This window comes from Portunus trituberculatus, chromosome 42 (genome assembly GCF_017591435.1).
Source record: "Portunus trituberculatus isolate SZX2019 chromosome 42, ASM1759143v1, whole genome shotgun sequence".
Lineage (NCBI taxonomy): Eukaryota > Metazoa > Arthropoda > Malacostraca > Decapoda > Portunidae > Portunus > Portunus trituberculatus.
This window is the reverse complement of record NC_059296.1, coordinates 13673017-13691937: the sequence shown is the minus strand read 5'-3', so window position 1 is coordinate 13691937 and position 18921 is coordinate 13673017. Positions and strand designations below refer to the sequence as shown.

Genomic DNA, 18921 nt, shown 5'->3' with positions numbered 1-18921 from the left:
CTTCCTCTCACCACTAACACAGAGTAGTACACGTTTTTTAATCGTGTTCCGCGCCACGATCTTCCCTGCTAGAGGCAAACCAGCTTGAAAGTAAAGGAATTTCTCCCCAATAACCCTGGACACCTTCTCTTCTCTTGATAACGCCCATACATTCACGAGAAGATCCATTTTCTTTTTCGTGTATAACTTCTTTATGACTTCACCATGCATTAGCCACCATTCGTATTGCTGTCTTGGGAAGTTAAGTCGAACCATAATTTGAAACACTTCACCGCATCTCCTCTACTTTCAAAGGTTTTAGTTGAAGTGATACATGTTTTTAATGGTCTTTCATGTTTCTAGTGGCAAATTAACAAGGTTTCTATGTTATTAGCAGGATAGACTTGAAAACCTGGTTAATCTTGTCTGATGCCTTATAAAATAGTGGTGGTAAAAGTACAGAACGAGTTTAAAGCTTTCATTAGCAACACCAAGGGTGAGAGACAAAGAGTATGAACAGGTGTTGCGAGAGGGTGCGGAAGAGAGGCGGTAAAGGGATTCCTTCCCCCTCAAGCTATATGCTGGAAAGGTAACGGTCGGTGGTCACCAAGGATAAGGCATGCGTCTTCTTGGAGTGGTTAGCTGGTTATGGTAAAGAAGAAAAAAAAAGAATAAGTAAATAAAGCATTACAACTTATAATAATAATAATAATAATAATAATAATAATAATAATAATAATAAAGAAAAGAAAAAAAATAAATAAATGAAGATAGGAGAGAAGAAAGAATGAAATAAATGAAAGAAAACAATGGATAAATAAAAAAATACATAATATATATATATATATATATATATATATATATATATATATATATATATATATATATATATATATTTCGGGAGTAGGCCATTCTGAATGCATGTACTATTAAAGTCGACAGCGAGACGTGCATTATTCTTTTTATGAAGCGTATTTTGTATTTTCCGCACAAGAGTGCGTTCGTCAGGTTTTAGCTGGTGGAGTAGTGAACCGAAGTCCATTTCGATTTCGAAGTCTTTCGATCTTGATCAGACCATCTTCAGGAGAGAAGTGAGTGGAACTGGTTGTTGTTGTTGTTTTATTTTTACCACCACGATGGTTGGATGGGCTTGTAGGAGCCCTACTAGAGTTGGGTCTTGAAACCCAGGCCTTTGTGTAAGTGTAAGAGTGTCAAGGAAGGTGTGTGTGGAACAAAGTTTACAAAGTTTACGAAGTTTACAAACTTTATTGAGAAAAGAGGGGGGAGATACAAACAAGGGGTGGTACAGAACAAGATACGGTAAGGGTACGGGCTTATATAGGTGGCAGAAGCAGGTCTATAGTTGTACCGGGGGGGCCAATCAGAGCGCGGATCGAATGATGTTTGGCGCAGCAGATGAGCGACCAGCAGCTGCTGCAGCTCCGTGTGGTTGTCGCTGGGAAGTTAGAGATGATTCTGGTTGCTGTTGTATGTTGATGGTCTGTTTTTCTGAGTGGATGTGTACCGCATCAGTCATCTTGAGGCTTTTGCGGTCGTTTTCTTTAACTAGGATGGTGGTGTTGTTTTCAATGTGATGTTGCTTTAGGATGAGTCCGTGCTCATTCATGTAGTGTCGTCGTATGGCGCCGTCATGTAGGTGTACTGTGATTCTCTTTGATAGAGTTGTAGATGTGAAGCCGATGTACACGACGTTCACTTCTTGCAGGGAGTGTGTCGGGGGAAGACAGCTATTCTTCATGATGAGGCTTGCAGTTTTTCTGGGCTTGTAGTAAATGATGACTTGGAGTTTAGTGTCTGTGTTGACAGGCGAGACGTTGTTGTGGATGATCTTTACGGCTTTCTCGTCTTCTTAGTATGCTGAGGGCATCGTGTTCTTGTAGTAGAGAGTGATGTATGATGTTTGTTGTTCGGGGGATTCTCACGGATGTAGTTGTCCATACGGCGACGTATAACTTCGTCTATTTCTTGCTGCGGATAGCCGTTGTTGCTGAGGAGCTGAGAAATTCTCTACATTTCAGTGTGGGCTACGTTCCATGAGGATGAGTCCGTGAGGGTCCTCTTGACGAAGGCAATGATAACGCTGTCTATTTTTCTGGGCAGTCGCTTTTTCCGTTTAAGCAGAAGCCGAGATTTGTGGACTTTACGTAAACTGACATGGAGAAGGAGGAGCTTGAACGGTGAACCATGACATCAAGGAAGGAGAGCTTTTCTTGAAATTGTCGATCAGGTGTAGGACTTCCTCTTCAGTGTTGGCGTTGATGAAGATGTCATCGATGTATCTTGCGTAGATAGCAGGTTTTTTGTCCGGGTTTTCCGAGAAGACCTTTTCTTCAACTGTTCCAATGTAAAAAGTGGCAAAAAGGACACCAAGAGGGGATCCCATGGCGACGTCGTGTATGTATGTATGTATGTATGTATATGTGTGTATATATATATATATATATATATATATATATATATATATATATATATATATATATATATATATATATATATATATAAACACACACACACTTTATGCAAGAGGCAGAAGCCAACCAAGGGAAAAAAAATAAAAATAAATAAAAATTCAAATAAAAGGCCCACTTGGAATGGCAGTTCCCTTCAAAATTAAATAGAATTAGCCAAAAATCTGGATATATATATATATATATATATATATATATATATATATATATATATATATATATATATATATATATATATATATGTATGTATATATACAGTACCTTGCATCAACTAGTGTTTCCCTATATACCTGTCATTATTCATACAAAATTAACTACATCGTGAAAGAGACGGATTCAAAAGAAGTATAAATATCATATTTAGTAGCTATAGCTTGAGTTACAGTAAGATGATGAACAAAATCACATAAATACAAAAGTAAGTAAGGTACTCACACGATACACAAAGCTTGCTATACGTTTGTTGGTTTCAAATCCATTATACACATATATCGTTTCCATGACTCATTTGAACTTCCATCAAACATTACACACACACACACACACACACACACACACACACACACACACACACACACACACACACACACACACACCAATAAACAGCTTTTTTTTATTTATACCATGTGGGCTTTTCACGGGAATTTGTTTGTCATTATTATAATTTTACACCCATTCAGCCAGCATATACTCTCTCTCTCTCTCTCTCTCTCTCTCTCTCTCTCTCTTGTGACTTCTTTGAATAAGCCTACCGCGGTAACCGGCTTGGCAATGTCACCTTTAGGTCAACAGTTGTGAGGAGCTTCCGGGTGAGGTGGTGGTTTCTGGTTCCATTCCTAGAGACGAGCACCCTTACCCGTAGTGTTTTAAAGTCTATGTGCCACAACGCAAACACTTCCTGATAGGCTGGTGTGCGTCTCAAGCTACTCGCGGTGGTGTCAGTACATTTTTAAAGAAATAGTTGGGTTGGCACGCTTCCTCTCCACTTCTGCTATTTTACTAGTCATATTCTTATTTGTTTTTCATTAGTTGATTGATTTTCTTTTCTTCTTCGTGTCTCGAGCTGCTCGGTGGTGTCAGTGCATTTTGAAAGGAATAGTTGGGTTGAAACGCTTCCTCTCCACTTCTGCTATTTTACTGATTATACTTTTATTTGTATATTCAGAAGTTCATCTATTTTACAATTGTTAATACTTTTCTTCATCTTACTATTTTCATCATTTTACCTTTATTTATTTATTTATTTTTTTTATTTATCCTGTGTTTTTATAATTGTTTAACTTTTTGTTAGATATGTTACACGACCAATAACTTCAGTGCATGTGTAGACGAAAAAAGTAACTCATTCATATACTCACACACCTCTATCTTAACATACCCTTCGCTAACCGTCTCATCATTTAGGCTAGCATTCGTGTATTTTTATAGTTCTAGTGACATCAAAAGGAATTATACCAGGAAAAGAAAAAAGGGAACTTATAATCCAAGTAATCAAGTTTTGCGGCCGTTCAAACTATATTATAATGAAAAAAATAATGTGCTGATGAACAATAACGATTCCACGCGTTTTTTTATAAGCCTAATGGTAGTTCAACAAAAATTGTGTACCATCAAAGAAGGAAAAACATTCATAATGATTTTACTAATAATGTTTCTGGCCTTCGAAAACCATCCCAATGAAAGAATAATGCGTTTATAAACACGAGAGATTTCAAGGGTATGGTCATGATTTTACTGATAGTTTAATAAGAATTACGTACAATTAAAGTGAAAAAAAAAAAACACACACCCTTAATAACCTAACCAACTATGTCTGTGGAGACTGTGGCCTTTGAAAACAACTCCAAAGAGTATTGTGTTCATGAGCAAATGCTATTTTGATACGAGTTCACCTAGGATTACGAACAATCAAAGGAAAAAAAAAAGATAACTATACTACCCTAACTAATCGATTTGTGGCCTTTGAAAACAATCCCCATGCTGTGAGAAAATATAGCTGATGAACACAACCACCTATGCCTCCATCCATCTATCCAGCCAGCCAGCCAGCCAGCCAGCGCCCATCTCCCCGCTGACCTACATCCCTAATTTATCCTTTCCCCACTCTCGCGTCCTCTTCCCCTCACCTCATGCAATACAAATACGAGCTATAAATAGTCTCTCGTGCACGCCCTCCACCACACTGATGAGGTTTGAATATCAGTAACAAGCCCTGGAGATCGTAAGGGGGAAAGGGTAAAGTTACGTGACTATTATGTTGTGCAGTCGTGGTTATAACTTGTGTACTCTTCCGCTCTCATTCTCCAGTGTGCTGGGGTGTCACACTTATGACCTAGCAATACTGTAGGTCGAGTGGTTGATGCACGGGTAGATGGACATAGTTAGTTGTTGTAGTATTGAGAAAAGGTTAAGTTATTATAAACCTGATTGATGGAAGCAAAAAAGTGTAAGCGTCTTTGTTTTTATTTTTTTCGTTTTGTTTAGCCTAATTGTTATCACTTCTATAATAGTAAAATGATTCACTAGTTTTGGTTTTATTTAGTGCATTTCCTATAACAGGTTAGAGCTTTCCCAATAGCACATGATTAAGGTAACAATTTCGACCAACATTCATTTTTTGAGATAGCTCATATATATATATATATATATATATATATATATATATATATATATATATATATATATATATATATATATATATATATATATATATATATATATATATATATATATATATATATATTTTTTTTTTTTTTTTTTTTTTTACGTTACGGCCTAGAGCGCCTGTAGGCATACTTGAAGAGTTTATGTCGGAAGCGCTGTTAAGCTTCCGTCCGTCAGTGGCACAGGCAATTTTACTTATAGTGGTACCCATAATAGTGCATCTTTGCTGTAGCCACCTAGAACCTGAGTATCATGGTGACATGTAGGTAACTTTAAACCACTGGACAAATGGCATAGTTTCAAAGCGGTATGTGGTGGGATTCGAACCTACGCGTGGACGTCTGCCCCATCCCACGCTCACTACCTTATCCACTATATATATGTACATGGACGTCTGCCCCATCCCACGCTCACCATCTTATCCACTATATATATATATATATATATATATATATATATATATATATATATATATATATATATATATATATATATATATATATATATATTCTTCATTTCTTTTTGTATTCGTTCTTTCCTTCTATTTTGGTAAAGACAATCATCACGATTTTTCCTATTTTTCCCTTCCTTTGGTCATCCTTATATATATATATATATATATATATATATATATATATATATATATATATATATATATATATATATATATATATATATAATAAATAATAAATACGATAAATAAATAAATAAAAGCACAATCTCTCTCTCTCTCTCTCTCTCTCTCTCTCTCTCTCTCTCTCTCTCTCTCTCTTCTTGCACACCTACACACGTCTGGGTACATGGGTACGTACGCCTGGGGGAGCAAAACATTCATTCATCTCTATTTATCACACAGGCAAAATCGAATACCGTACCACACTAAATTGTACCGTATTCATAAAGGCTCTATGCCCTCACATGGATTATAATATTTCCAAAGGCCACAGAGATGATTAGTCGTGATCTTATGAGAGCTTTTCCTATTAACGATGCATGTTCCTTGTTTAGATACCATTAAAATCATGAAAACACCTTTAAAAACACCATCGGTAACTTCCCTTAAGACACACATGAGACTGAACTATTTTCAAAAGCCACAGCAATGATTGGTCGTGTTCTTACGAGTGTTTTATTTATTTTTTTAATGATGTAGAATCCTTGTTAGACTATCACTAAAATCATGAAAACATAAAAATCTCCAGAAAATTTCAATTAATAATGCAGAATCCTTGCTAAGTTATCATTAACGTTCTTAAAAATCTTCAGTAACTTTCACTTCAGCCTTTTGAAACAGTAGAGATAAAACACTATGAGAATGTAGACACAAGAATCTTCCCTCAACCTTAAATTCTATTTTCTTTTTCTATCTATTCGATTTGAAAGAGACTGTCGGTGTACGCAACAGTAACGACTGAGAAAAAAAAATGCAATTTAAGCAGGTCACTCTTCTGGCCAAGACTGTACCTAAAGCAGCGACAAGACACGGCCTACCTACGTGAAAGTTTGGGTACGTCAGGGAAGAGACAGAGAGAAAGGGTAGTAGGGCATCAGGTGAGAGAAGGGAGCAGCGTCGCCTACCTGCCAGTGTGTAATCCATGTCGAACCCATAGTAGCGAATCTTCTCAAGGTGGAGGCTTCGGTTGACGAAGACTCTGTGGGTGAGAAAGAGAGAGAGAGATGGAATATAGTAAGGTTCTGCTAAATACAACACTAAAGGTTAGTCTGGTACAAGATACACGTGTGTGGTTCCCGTCAGAAGTCAGGTAATCTGCCACATTCACGTCCACTGTGTTTAATCGAGTTTTGCGTCACTGTAACTCCTCTGAGCTGCTGCGAATCTGTCAGTTGGTCTTTTCGGAGACTGTCAGCTATAAAGAATTTAATCTTTACTGAACACAATGAGAGTAATAGTCAAAAGTTGAGGATCACGCGCTTGCTTACATTGCTTTTCGCGTTTTCCCCACAATCCTGAGTTCTCTAATTTGCAGCGAATCTTTCAGTTATCTTCCATGGGGACTGTCAGTTGTAGGAGACTTCAGATTGAGGGAAAACATGAAATGCAGTGGAAATAAGTGCGTAAGTGCTCGACTTCAGGCAACGACTACAGGTGTTTTCCTCATCTTCTCGTTTCTTTACTTTCCATATCTACAATGGTGGACAGAGAGGGACGAGGGCAAGAATTGAGATTAAGCAAGTCTATTATAATATAGTGTTCGTGCCTCTTCCCACTCTCCTTCCCTTCAGAGGAGCGAAGAGAGGGACGAGAGGAAACGATGTGCTGTAGTCTGCTATTGTGTTCCCTCCTCCTCATTATCAGCGGTTAAAGGAGAGGGGCATGAAGAGGTGAGAGGGTAAGATGAGGGAGATTGAAAGTTTATAAGAAGTCTGCTGTAGTGTCCTTCTATAATGTTCCTTCCTCCCTCCCCGTCCTCATTTTTCATTTCCCAGTAGTGCAAGGAAAAGGACATTAGAAGAAGTCTGAGGCAGCAACAACGTTCTCTATATCTTCTTTTCTGCTCTCCGTGCTTCAGCTATACATGAAAGGGAGATGTTTGTACAAGAGGACAGTATTAGAGGAATCCGCTGCTGTACCAAGGGTTTTAAATGGTATCACTATGGCTGTTATTTGTCTGAGTTTAGTAAATGTTTAAATCTTCCCATAAAAAAAAAAAAAAAAAACATAAGGAACTGTGAGGTGCGTCTTACAGTGATGTTTCTTTATTGCGACATGTGCGGAGTGGAGGAATGTGCAGTGAACCACCACAGTGTAATGTTCTGTGTTATCATTTCAAAACATTCCTAAAGACAATATAACATGGGGGAAAATCATACGGGTGAAATATTTACATGGCATCGCATGCGTTATATACACAGGTGTCCTTCGTTGCAGTTGTGTTCTTCCTCTTCCTCCTCTTTTTAATTTTTCTTCTTCTTCTACTACTACTACTACTACTACTACTACTACTAACAATAATAATACTCATCCTCTTATAACTAATACTCCTCAATTACCATTCCTCCTTCCACAGCCACTGTTTCTACGACTACTAACAAACTACATCATAAAACAAACATTAAACACAATAATGACTGCAGTGTGGACGGGCGCACTGATGTTGGACGTGCGCAGGCGGGACAAGAGGTCTGGAAGAGGCAGACGAGGCACTCACCGCTTTGCTGGCATCTCATGGCCCTTATGTAGAGTGCCGTAACTGATCATGGCAGGCTGCACGAAGACGCGTCCACCACAGTCGGAACTCCTGCTGCTGTAGTCTCTCACCGCACTGCGCGTCACTAGCACACTAAGAATTTATAATAGTTTTTTTTTTTTTCCTTGTTTTCTCTGCCTGTTATTTTCTTTTCACGTGTCAAGGAGTATGATATGTCTGTTATAAGAAGCGTCACTTGCCAAGGACAGGGTAATGGGATAGATAGACTGGTAACCTGCATGATGGAACGTTGACTTACATAAACATTCACTTAAAAACACGGTAAAGATAGATGGGTCTCTCTCTCTCTCTCTCTCTCTCTCTCTCTCTCTCTCTCTCTCTCTCTCTCTCTCTCTGACCTCAAGAGTAAAAGTAGTTCAGAGACATTGTTAAGTCAATAATGAGGCAAAGAGTGCGCGAAGAGGGCGGGTGAGGGGGCAGGGAGGCGGTCAGGGCAGGGCAGGGCAAGGGAGGTGATAAAATGGGCAGGGTGTTGGTGTGTTGAGTACGCTGGGATAACACACACGCGATGAACTATGCACTGTACTTTACACCGGCGGGAGATAAGCGCGGGCTGAGAACACGATAGGGTGAGAAGAGGAAGGCTAAACTGATTTCTGGCTTTCTATTCTCCCCTTTTTAATAGCTCACCGGCGACGATTGATCTTCACACACACACACACACACACACACACACACACACACACACACACACACACACACACACACACACACACACACACTTCACTCACCAAGCTCTTATCGTTTTATTCTATAATTTCATTTCCCCAAACAAGTATGAACAAACCAGATCGCCTTTTAAAGATTGGCAGTCATGCATCCAATACGTGTCGTTTGCCGCCCTCTCTTAGCATTAACATTGCTCAACACATTGACAACACCTGCGCAATCTTAACGTCAATATTTACACTCAAGCCACGCAATATAACAGACCCGGAGTCTCTGTCTAGGAATGGAAGCAAAGATGTCCCTAGCTCAGATTGTCCTTTCCCGCTACTAAATGTCATGATGCTTTCTTCAACCCTCGTTAAGTTGATTTCTGCAACATTTGAGGTCTAACCTGCAAACTGAGGCATAACTTCATATACTCAAAGCCACACCTATTTCACAATGAAAACCAGCTGTTGGAGGATGACAGAAGAAAAGAACCTCTTCTCCAAAGAAAATCAGATAATAGGAAGCTTAGTTGGTAAAAAGAAAAAGAAAAAAAGCGAAAGAAACGTTACACAAGTTTTGGAAGAAACGAGAGAAAAAAAAAAGAGATTAATGAGAAAAAGAATCATGGGGGAAGCACCGCTGAATGAAGACAATTTCCTTCCTGACAATCTGAATCTGAAAACGAACGCGAACATGGACTGCTGGCACTTCTCTGTTCTCATACTTTATGTGCAATTTCAAACCTAGACCGCTTGTTGGCCTCATTGTTATTTACCTTTCTTAACCTCCAATTCTTCAGCTTGTGCTCTCAAAATGTTATGTTGCGGCCCGTCCAGTCACAATCTTTATTTCTGTCACTTATCTTATCGCTCCAGTACTGCCTAGGGATCCACCAAAGTAGAAGCAGAATTGGCAATGAAATTAAGAACATAAGAAAGAGGAAGACTCGCCAGGAATAGAAGAAACGACAAGAAAAGCAAACTATAAACGCAAGTGGGAGCTGAAGCAAAGGTCAACCCTTTCATTTCTTCACCTGCAGTTTCTTTATATGGTGGCAACATTATGAGCGGATCCCCTCCCTCCCTCTCTCTCTCTCTCTCTCTCTCTCTCTCTCTCTCTCTCTCTCTCTCTCTCTGTGGACTTTTAAACATGAATAAAAACATCATGAAAAAATCAAGACGTCAGGGGAGGCGATCCACGCGACCACATTTGCCTATAAATAAACAACGAAATGCTCGTTAAATGGATACCTTTTCCCGCTATAACCACAACAGTGTATATGCTTCTAGTGACAGCAAGGCGAATGGCTGGCAACCTTTTTTTCTATTTTTTTTTTTTTTAAGTAAGAGGAATAATTTGGCCAGGGCAACAAAAAATGATAAACAAAAAGCCTCATTTAGATGCCAGTCCTTAAGCAGATCCGAGAGAGTTAGACAAAAGAAAGGGATAAATGTCTTGAAACATCCCTCTAAAATTAGTTAAGATCATAGGAAGATGGAAATATAAAAGCAGGTTGAGAGTTCTTCCTCTAAAATCCATAAAAATGTAAATCGGTACCTTAGAATTTATACGAGACTACGAAACTGTTTCCTCTTTGATATGACTAAATTAAAATAAATACATGAATAGATTAAAAATAATATAGAATACATAAATAGAATAGAAAAAAATCAATAAAACATCCAAATAAAATTGAAGGAGGAAATTTATATCACTCACTCTCACTCTCTTCCTCCAAATTAATCGCCATATGTTCAGCATTTAAAGTATTTCCCACGATTCTTTCCTTAGTTCAGCACTTCCTGGGACTACCTTCGTATCTCCCCAGGGCTGTGGGGGATCGTCTTCGTCACCCGCTGTGTCGTAAGATATGATTTGATATTAATCACTATGCGCATCCTTATCACTTGCTTACCGCGACGACATGACTCATCACCTTACATCATAGCATTCCTAAGCACGATTGACGTAACACGCTCTCTCTCTCTCTCTCTCTCTCTCTCTCTCTCTCTCTCTCTCTAACGACCTAACTTTAAGCCACACATCATTCTTTCCTTCAAAACATCAATAGGTATTAAAATTTTGAACAGGTCATCCATTTCCCTTTCTTATCTGGCGCTAACAAACTCGAGAGCTCTTCCAAACTCTTTCAATGCCAATCTTCAGGTTCACATTACTTAATAGTCTATGTTATCTTGAAATCGTTCGTAATACTTGTCCCCAATTCGTTCTTCAAGGGTATTTCGACTCATACATTATCTTATTAAAATGTTACTCATGACGAACCAACACAACTATACTACAGAACTTAAAGCTTTGTCTTCGCTAAGTCTTCCTCTCTACCTACTCAGCACTTTTGTCACCTATTCAACTCGGGCCAGTAAATTCTAACTCCATCTAGTTATTTTGTCTGTCTTGCTGTTCATCATCATTGTTATACTCCACACATTAAGTATCGTATATTCAGGAACGCAAAGCTGCTCTCTCCACTCAACTCTTGTTACCTGTCTGATCGTGTACTGCAGGTCACTAATAAAATCTTAATCAATTTAGTTATATTATCTGTTCTGTTGTCTATTGTTCATCCTTCATTTCCTGAGGATCATGTTCTTATATGCCTTGTTCTCTCATCACGACTCGTCTCTTGTAACTTATCCGTTAGTGTCGCAGGTTACCCCTGTAAAATTTCATCAAGTTCAGGCTATCCTGTTGTCTTCTGGTCATCCCTACTTTGCTATACTCGGTTACTCAAAGGACAGCTCTTACGGTTTGGTCTCTCATTAGGACTACTTTTAAAGGCCACCCATGATTAATCGAATTCTCAAAGGATTCTCTTACATGTGCACCATTAATGATGCAGCTCACTTGCTAAACCTTCACCAAATTCATGGAAGGACCCTGTGAAAAAGATCCCAGTAATTTCCACTAGAACATATTAATCATGCGAGAAAAGGGGAAAATAGTGTTAAATGTGTATCTATTAAAGCAGAGCATCACATGTCCATCTCATAACCAGTTTTTGTGTGTGCGTAAATTGCACGGTCTTACATAACATCCTTAGTCTTGCGTCCGAGTAGTGATCACTCAAGGCCGCGTGTAAAAGACCGCCTTGCTTGAGTGGGGTGAGAAACTCGTGACGTGGGGAAAGAATGCTTGCCACGCCCGTGCTCCGCCAGGCAACAGCGGCCCTAGAACTGTGCGGGCATGCGAGTCATTTACTTGAATTTTAACCTTGAATCCCCAACTCGTCCCCCTCTCTCTCTCTCTCTCTCTCTCTCTCTCTCTCTCTCTCTGATTGCTATGGTCGCCTTTCGTTAACATTCATAGAAGAGAGAGAGAGAGAGAGAGAGAGAGAGAGAGAGAGAGAGAGAGAGAGAGAGAGAGAGAGAGAGAGAGAGAGAGAGAGAGAGAGAGTATATGTGGTAACCTTACCAGGTTAAAGAAGATAGAACAAAAAATGAGAAAAAAAGACAGATGAATGAGGGGAAGAAAAAAAGATTATCTAAAAGTAGGAAAATCCAATACCAACGGAGCCTTTTTTTTTTTTCGTGCATGACGGGCACCAGTCAAGGGCAACATTTCGACAAAAAAGACCCAAAGAATAAATCATAGGAAAGTGGGACTATAAAAACAGGGAGACAAGTCCAGCGTTTATCAGAGAAAGGGATGAATATTTGAAAATACTGCAAGAATAACTCTTGCACTAGAGATGGGGACATAATAAGGCTGAGAAAAAGTGGGAGACCGCGGGAGGAGGGGAGGGATGCACTTAGCAAGATCAGAATACCAGTTGGTATAAAAATAACGGTAAAAGATAGCAAGAGAAGCAACATTAAGGCGGTGAGAAAGACGCTGAAGACAGCCAGTTAGAGGAAATGAACTGATTAGACGAAAAACTTTTGATTTTACCTTGTCTAAGAGCGGTAAGAGTGAGACATGGTCTTCCCCCCAATATGTATGAAGCATACTCTTTACGTGGACGATTAGGGTCCCTGTACAGAGTTAGCAGCTGAGAGGGAGGAAGGAGAAAAAAAAGAAGGGTTTAGACGACTCAAAACAAGTATTTGACGTGAAATGATGGGAAGGCCCACATAAAACTGACCAAAACGGAAAAACGTTATAAAACTGACCGTGACCGAGTGCGCCCGGACAGAGATACACAGGTCAGGTGACTCAGATGTAAGCAGAAAAAAGACAAACACAGCACGAGCTGAGGGACAAGTGCGACCGATGGGGAAAGAGACGTGAACAGAGATGTACTGTGGGAACTACTTTTGTCTTAACTATCTCCATCTTCTTACTCTGAACTATATAACCAAACTCCTTCCTAATACCATGATTGGGTAAAGACAAATTGCCACGCCTGTGGGCTGCTTATGTGTATGAAGAGAGAGAGAGAGAGAGAGAGAGAGAGAGAGAGAGAGAGAGAGAGAGAGAGAGAGAGAGAGAGAGAGAGAGAGAGAGAATATTCTTGTTAATTTTCCCATAGCTTACACTTATCACCACCATGCTTAAGACTAATAAACAACATCACTGATAAGGCACGGCGCTCCTGACGACAAATTTCCCTCACAGCCACACCTTTCATTTCCATTATCAAGACGCGTGTGGACCTGCAGGTAAATAACTAACAGGTAATACCAACACACACACACACTAATGGGCGGAAGCTGAACAGCGCTTCCCATACACTCTTCAAGTGTGCCTACAGGCGTTATAGGCCTTACCGTAAACACACACACACACACACACACACCATATACTCTTTGACATTGGTAAAACAAAGAAAATGAAATGAAAGAAAACAAGGAACGAAAAAACGAAAGAAGGTAAGAGAAGATGATGATAATAATAAGAAGAATAAAAAAAAACTACTACAACTACATAAAACGTAAGAAAATAAAGGAAAACAGCAAGAACTAGTAAAGCCTATATACTTGTGACAGTCCCTGCAGAAAAGAGGTTCCCAACCTGTGGTACATGACCACTTCAGGATCATATGCAATTTTTTCTATAAAATTAAATTAGTTCATATTTTCTCAGAAAGAAAATATTATTGCCTTACACAAGATAATCTGGCATCGATCAGCTGGTGGAGAAGAAACAGATGCATCTCTTGCATAAAACTGAGTTGTGTTCCTTGCTTAATTAATTTGTGTTCTACTTCTGAATAAATTGATATTTGCTGGAATTGAGTTTTCTGGAACCAAATGCGGGGACTGTACGGGGCCTCCCAGGAGTACTCGTTTAAGGTCCTATCACACTGGCCTATGATACGCGGAACCAGGAACATCCGCTCTAGATAGCTAGAACTTTCTCGGGATTAGCGGAACCAAGTTGGGATGGCTTCCATATATCCATTCCGGTTCTCCGTATGCTATCCCAATGGAAAAGTAAACATAATATATATAATAAAAAAACTTTTATTTGAACTAAAAAGAACGTGACTAAATTTTTCATATTGGAATACTAAATAATATTTCATCAATTTAGAAAGGTAAAGTATATATATTTCATGTCGATAGTTTGGGCTCATGCCAACCACCTCTGACTCTAAAGTTGCCATCGCGCACGTCTCAGGTTTTCTCTAGCTTCTTTTACTTACTTTTCTTCAACTAGAGGAAGTGCAAATGCAGTTCCAGGACAAAGCACAGGGTGAGGTATAAGCGGCATGGTTTTGTTCAGGTTTGTTTTGATTAGGCTTTGTCTTGGTTGGTGGACCGTTTGATTAGCAAAGCAAGAACGCGGCCACCTTGTGTGTGATAGTGTTCCTGGTTTCGTACCAAGAACCATGGCCCACGTTCCGCGTATCATAGGCCAGTGTGATAGCCCCTTTAGGAAAAGTTTAGGAACCACTGCTGGAGAAGGAAGGAAAGGAGAGAGAGAGAGAGAGAGAGAGAGAGAGAGAGAGAGAGAGAGAGAGAGAGAGAACCAAGGATTCTACATAACTTCCAAGGAGAGAACTGAAGTGGTATGGGGCGAGCAGGGAAGCGCGGGGGCGGGGACAGGGAGGGATTAGGGGGAAGGAAGGAATGATGCAGCACCATCACCCACGTGCCAGCAAGCGTGCCATCCGTCCCCGCCTCGCCCCTCTTACCACTCTCTCTCTTACACCCCTTACTCCGTCAGACAGCTCCATAAGTGTCACACCTTTTATAAATCATCCATCCTAACTGGTTCCTCCCTGTTTCTACCGCCCTGCTTCAGCTGCCTACTTCCTTCCTAGCAACATACTGGACTTGTTTTTCGAAACGTTTCGGTCACTTATTAGATCGGTTTTCAAAGGGTTTGGTTATTGGTCAGGTTCTCATGGAAGTTTTACAAGATTCATGGTGTAGATGCTTACTGAACGATCACCAGCATCATGGAAAGACATCCGACAGAGCTAAGAACTTTCACATAACTTAGAATCATAATCAAACTATTGCTAGTCATATAAAACGCTTAAAAAAAAAATTAATGACTCATATGACGCATCCTGATTATACTATCACTGTTCATGAAAATTCCTTTGAAAACCCTGATAACTTTCACAAAATGTAGAATTCTAATTAAAATATCAGTCATAACATGGCACACAACCCAGATCTAACCGACACAAGCCATGCAAACACCTTCGAAAACTTTAATGACTTTCGTATACATCTAATTTTGATTACCTTACCACAAGATTCATGAAAATCTGAATAGCATTTACTTCAGCGTGTTCAAACTTGTCAAGATAAGATACAGAAACTTTTGAGATCGAGATCCCAGTCTGGCGCCTCACTGAGCTTAACAATACAATGAATGACGACGGTTTAAAGCGACGAGTGTACAAACTATTACTTTATATTTTGCTGGGTTTGTAGTGAAGCCTCCAGCACTTGAGAGAGAGAGAGAGAGAGAGAGAGAGAGAGGGGCGTATATGAGTTCCTGGTAGTCACTGATTGGCCTGACGCAGCACATACGCGTGGCCTTGACTGTGACGTTTTGATCATGCTACTCTATCTGCTAAAGGCGTGGTGTGTGAGTGTGGGAGGGGGGGGGAAATCCCGAGAAAGATCTAATCATTATAATACGTCATCGAATCTCTTACATGTCTTTTCATACATATATACTATAAGACAACAAAAAAAATTAACAACACACACACACACACACACACACACCAGCATAACACAGTATGGGAGCGTAATACATCTAAAGAAGACTCCCTACCAAATCATACAAACTTGGGTAGTACCTCGACTACTTCCAAAAAGCCCTTACTAGTTGAAGTTACACAAGATTCCAAGGCTGTTTTTAGGGCTCTAGTGACACATTAACAATATTTCTACATTATTAACAAGAAAAAATACTCTTGAAAACCCGGCTACTTATCTGAGACCTTGGAAAATAGTCGTGGTGAGAGAGCAAAGGTTTCGGAACTCGGCCCATATTTGTGCCCTCATCTTCCACCTGTACAGACTCCACAGGTTATCACTCTACAAGACTCCCCACTACCTCAAGATACCTGCCACTGTGTACTTCTCGCCTAATCGTTGTTATATTGCCGAGGGAATAGTCAGATGGGTATTTTCATACGTTCTCAAGGTATATATGCTACGACTTCTCCCTCTCACCAGCTGCCCACAAATACCTGTCAGTCAAAGTTACCAGATGAATTATGTGCTTCCTTCTCCATCTCTTATGCGTCTTCTTCCTCCTTCTCACTTTCCCTTGTTTTTTTTCGTCTACTCTCTCTCTCTCTCTCTCTCTCTCTCTCTCTCTCTCTCTCTCTCTCTTTTTTTCATTCTTCCCCGCTTTCCTTTCGTTATTCTCCAGCTCTTCTCTTCCGTCGTCGTCGTCGTCGTCGTCCTCCTCCTCCTCCTCCTCCTCCTCCTCCTCCTCCTCCTCCACCTCTTCCTCCTCCCGTCCCCATTGTGATATGTTAATGAGCTTAGTCCTCTCACTTACGATAAGCTTTTACTAAGGTAGCTAAGATGTGATAAGACCAAGAAACATTACGGAACGGAGTAAAGAAAAAAAAATTCATTCAGTCCAGTGCGCGACGGCTTTTTCATTCAGCTGTTTCTATTTGCCGAGTTGATGACGAGTAGAATAAACGCCGCAACGCCCACCACTATTGTACCACACGCTGGTCACGTGTGGATAACCGGTCTGTTGCTAGTGCTTGCCTAGGTCCTTCCTGGTGGGTCTGGCCTTATCACAACTCTGGCGATCTTGCACATCCTGATATACATAACTGTTACATAAGCTGAAATTCTTAAACGTGTTTTTCTCTAATCAGAACAAAAGGCCACAAAGATGATTATAAATCAGTGTTTCTTTTTTTTTCCATTCATGATGTAGAATTACTGTTAAACTAAGAAAAGAGTAGTAAGAAAAACAAGCATCCTTGCAAATTTCCAAATAACTTCAAGCGAAACCAAGGAAATGTTTACATATAAGATATTTTTAGTCAAAATAGGTAAAATACAATGATAGTAACAGCGTTGAATGTATAAATAATTATTTTATAATGGCGCTTAGTAACGCAAAGAATCGTCTTAACTTAATAAAATTCTCCAGTGAAATCTGTTATGAAATCAATCCCGTGGAACTGAGAGTGTTAAATCTCCAGGCACGTTTTGACACATCACATGTATCACCACGCCACATCTCCACACACAACCCTGACTACCCAACCCTAGATACCCCGAACCCAAGCCCCAGCCCCTGCCCCTGCCCGCCCGCCTGACCGTGTGTGTGTGTGTGTGTGTGTGTGTGTGGTGGGTGGGTGGGTGGGTGGGTGTCGTGGTGAGCTAGCAACAAGGTCTAAATCCGGTACTCGGGGGAGAGTACTGCAACAAAACATTCCATTCATGTTGACGCGTCCCGGGCTAGGTAACCCCTCCAGCCATTGAGGAAGGTAAGATCAGTTGAGCTTTCTAGGGAGAGTGATTTTGCACAATGAGTAATGGTGCTCTCCTTCCTATAAGAATTTAAAGGCCCGGCACATTTTACGCGTTTTCTTCCCTTTTATCGCCATTTCTTATGTAAGAGTGGAAATATGGCCAAGGGAAATAAAAGCGATTAAAACAAAAGGCCCGCTTAGATCCCAGTCTACAAAATGAAGACTCTTATTCTTCAAGATTCCAGTGTCTTTACTTTGAACATGTTCTAAAGGTGGAAGTTGTTGAAGTCTTTCGGTGTTTTCTATGATTCTAGTGAAATTATAATCAACAAGGATTCTGCATTGTTAACGAAGACACTCATGGGAATCCAGTTTATAATTACACATGAAATTTTCAAGGGTGTTTTCGTGATTCCAGTTATGGTTTTACGAGGATTCTCCATCGTTAATGAAAAAAAAAACTCGAAAATCTAATTCCCATAGAGGTTATCAAAGATGTTTTCATGATTCTCCTAAGTTTCACAATTTGATATCTGAAAAAAAAAAATCGACGAAAACCGAGCTTTTAATTTCATTAGCCTTTGACAGGAAAGTAGCGACTGAAGTAAAAATAAAAGGGCGTTTGTTCCATTCTCTGCCGGATATTTGATCCTGCCAGTGGCCCAGTAGAGTGGCATCACTTTCATTGCATTTTGAAGGTCCCTCAAGGATTTAGTAAGATAATTTTCTTCATTGTAGAGTGAAAAAGTACATCCATAATAACGATTACTCACTGGTATCATTTATATTTTCTTTATCGGTAACAACTAGTGACTCCATGAAGTTTTGAAAGTTACTCGTGGTACAGAAAAGATTACGAAATAGCTTCAATGACACGTAACATACCAAACAAAGCCTCTCGAACAATATGGTACGCTGGGTATCGCTTCTTTCTCTCCCATTAGCATAGACAAAATGTTTGTCAATGTGCAATCAAACACGAAATTGTCTCTGGTATCAGGTTACAAGAGGGGTCAGAGGCGAA

At 39.8% G+C, this 18921-nt stretch overlaps 1 protein-coding gene across 8 annotated transcripts in view; it reads right to left on the bottom strand.

The window, feature by feature from the left end:
- The window catches only part of LOC123517543 (cytosolic purine 5'-nucleotidase-like), a 58619-nt gene that overhangs the window by 23474 nt on the left and 16224 nt on the right, over positions 1-18921 (bottom strand). For 3 of the 8 annotated variants that reach the window (XM_045277708.1, XM_045277707.1, XM_045277706.1), the window contains exons 2-3: positions 8303-8576; positions 6711-6784 (exon numbers count right to left, since the gene is read on the bottom strand). In XM_045277708.1, the coding sequence (XP_045133643.1) occupies positions 6711-6784; positions 8303-8352 (124 nt within the window). In that variant the 5' untranslated portion in view covers positions 8353-8576. The remainder of the gene's footprint in view (positions 1-6710; positions 6785-8302; positions 8577-18921) is intronic. The other 5 variants (XM_045277705.1, XM_045277704.1, XM_045277711.1 and 2 more) reach the window with 2 other exon arrangements.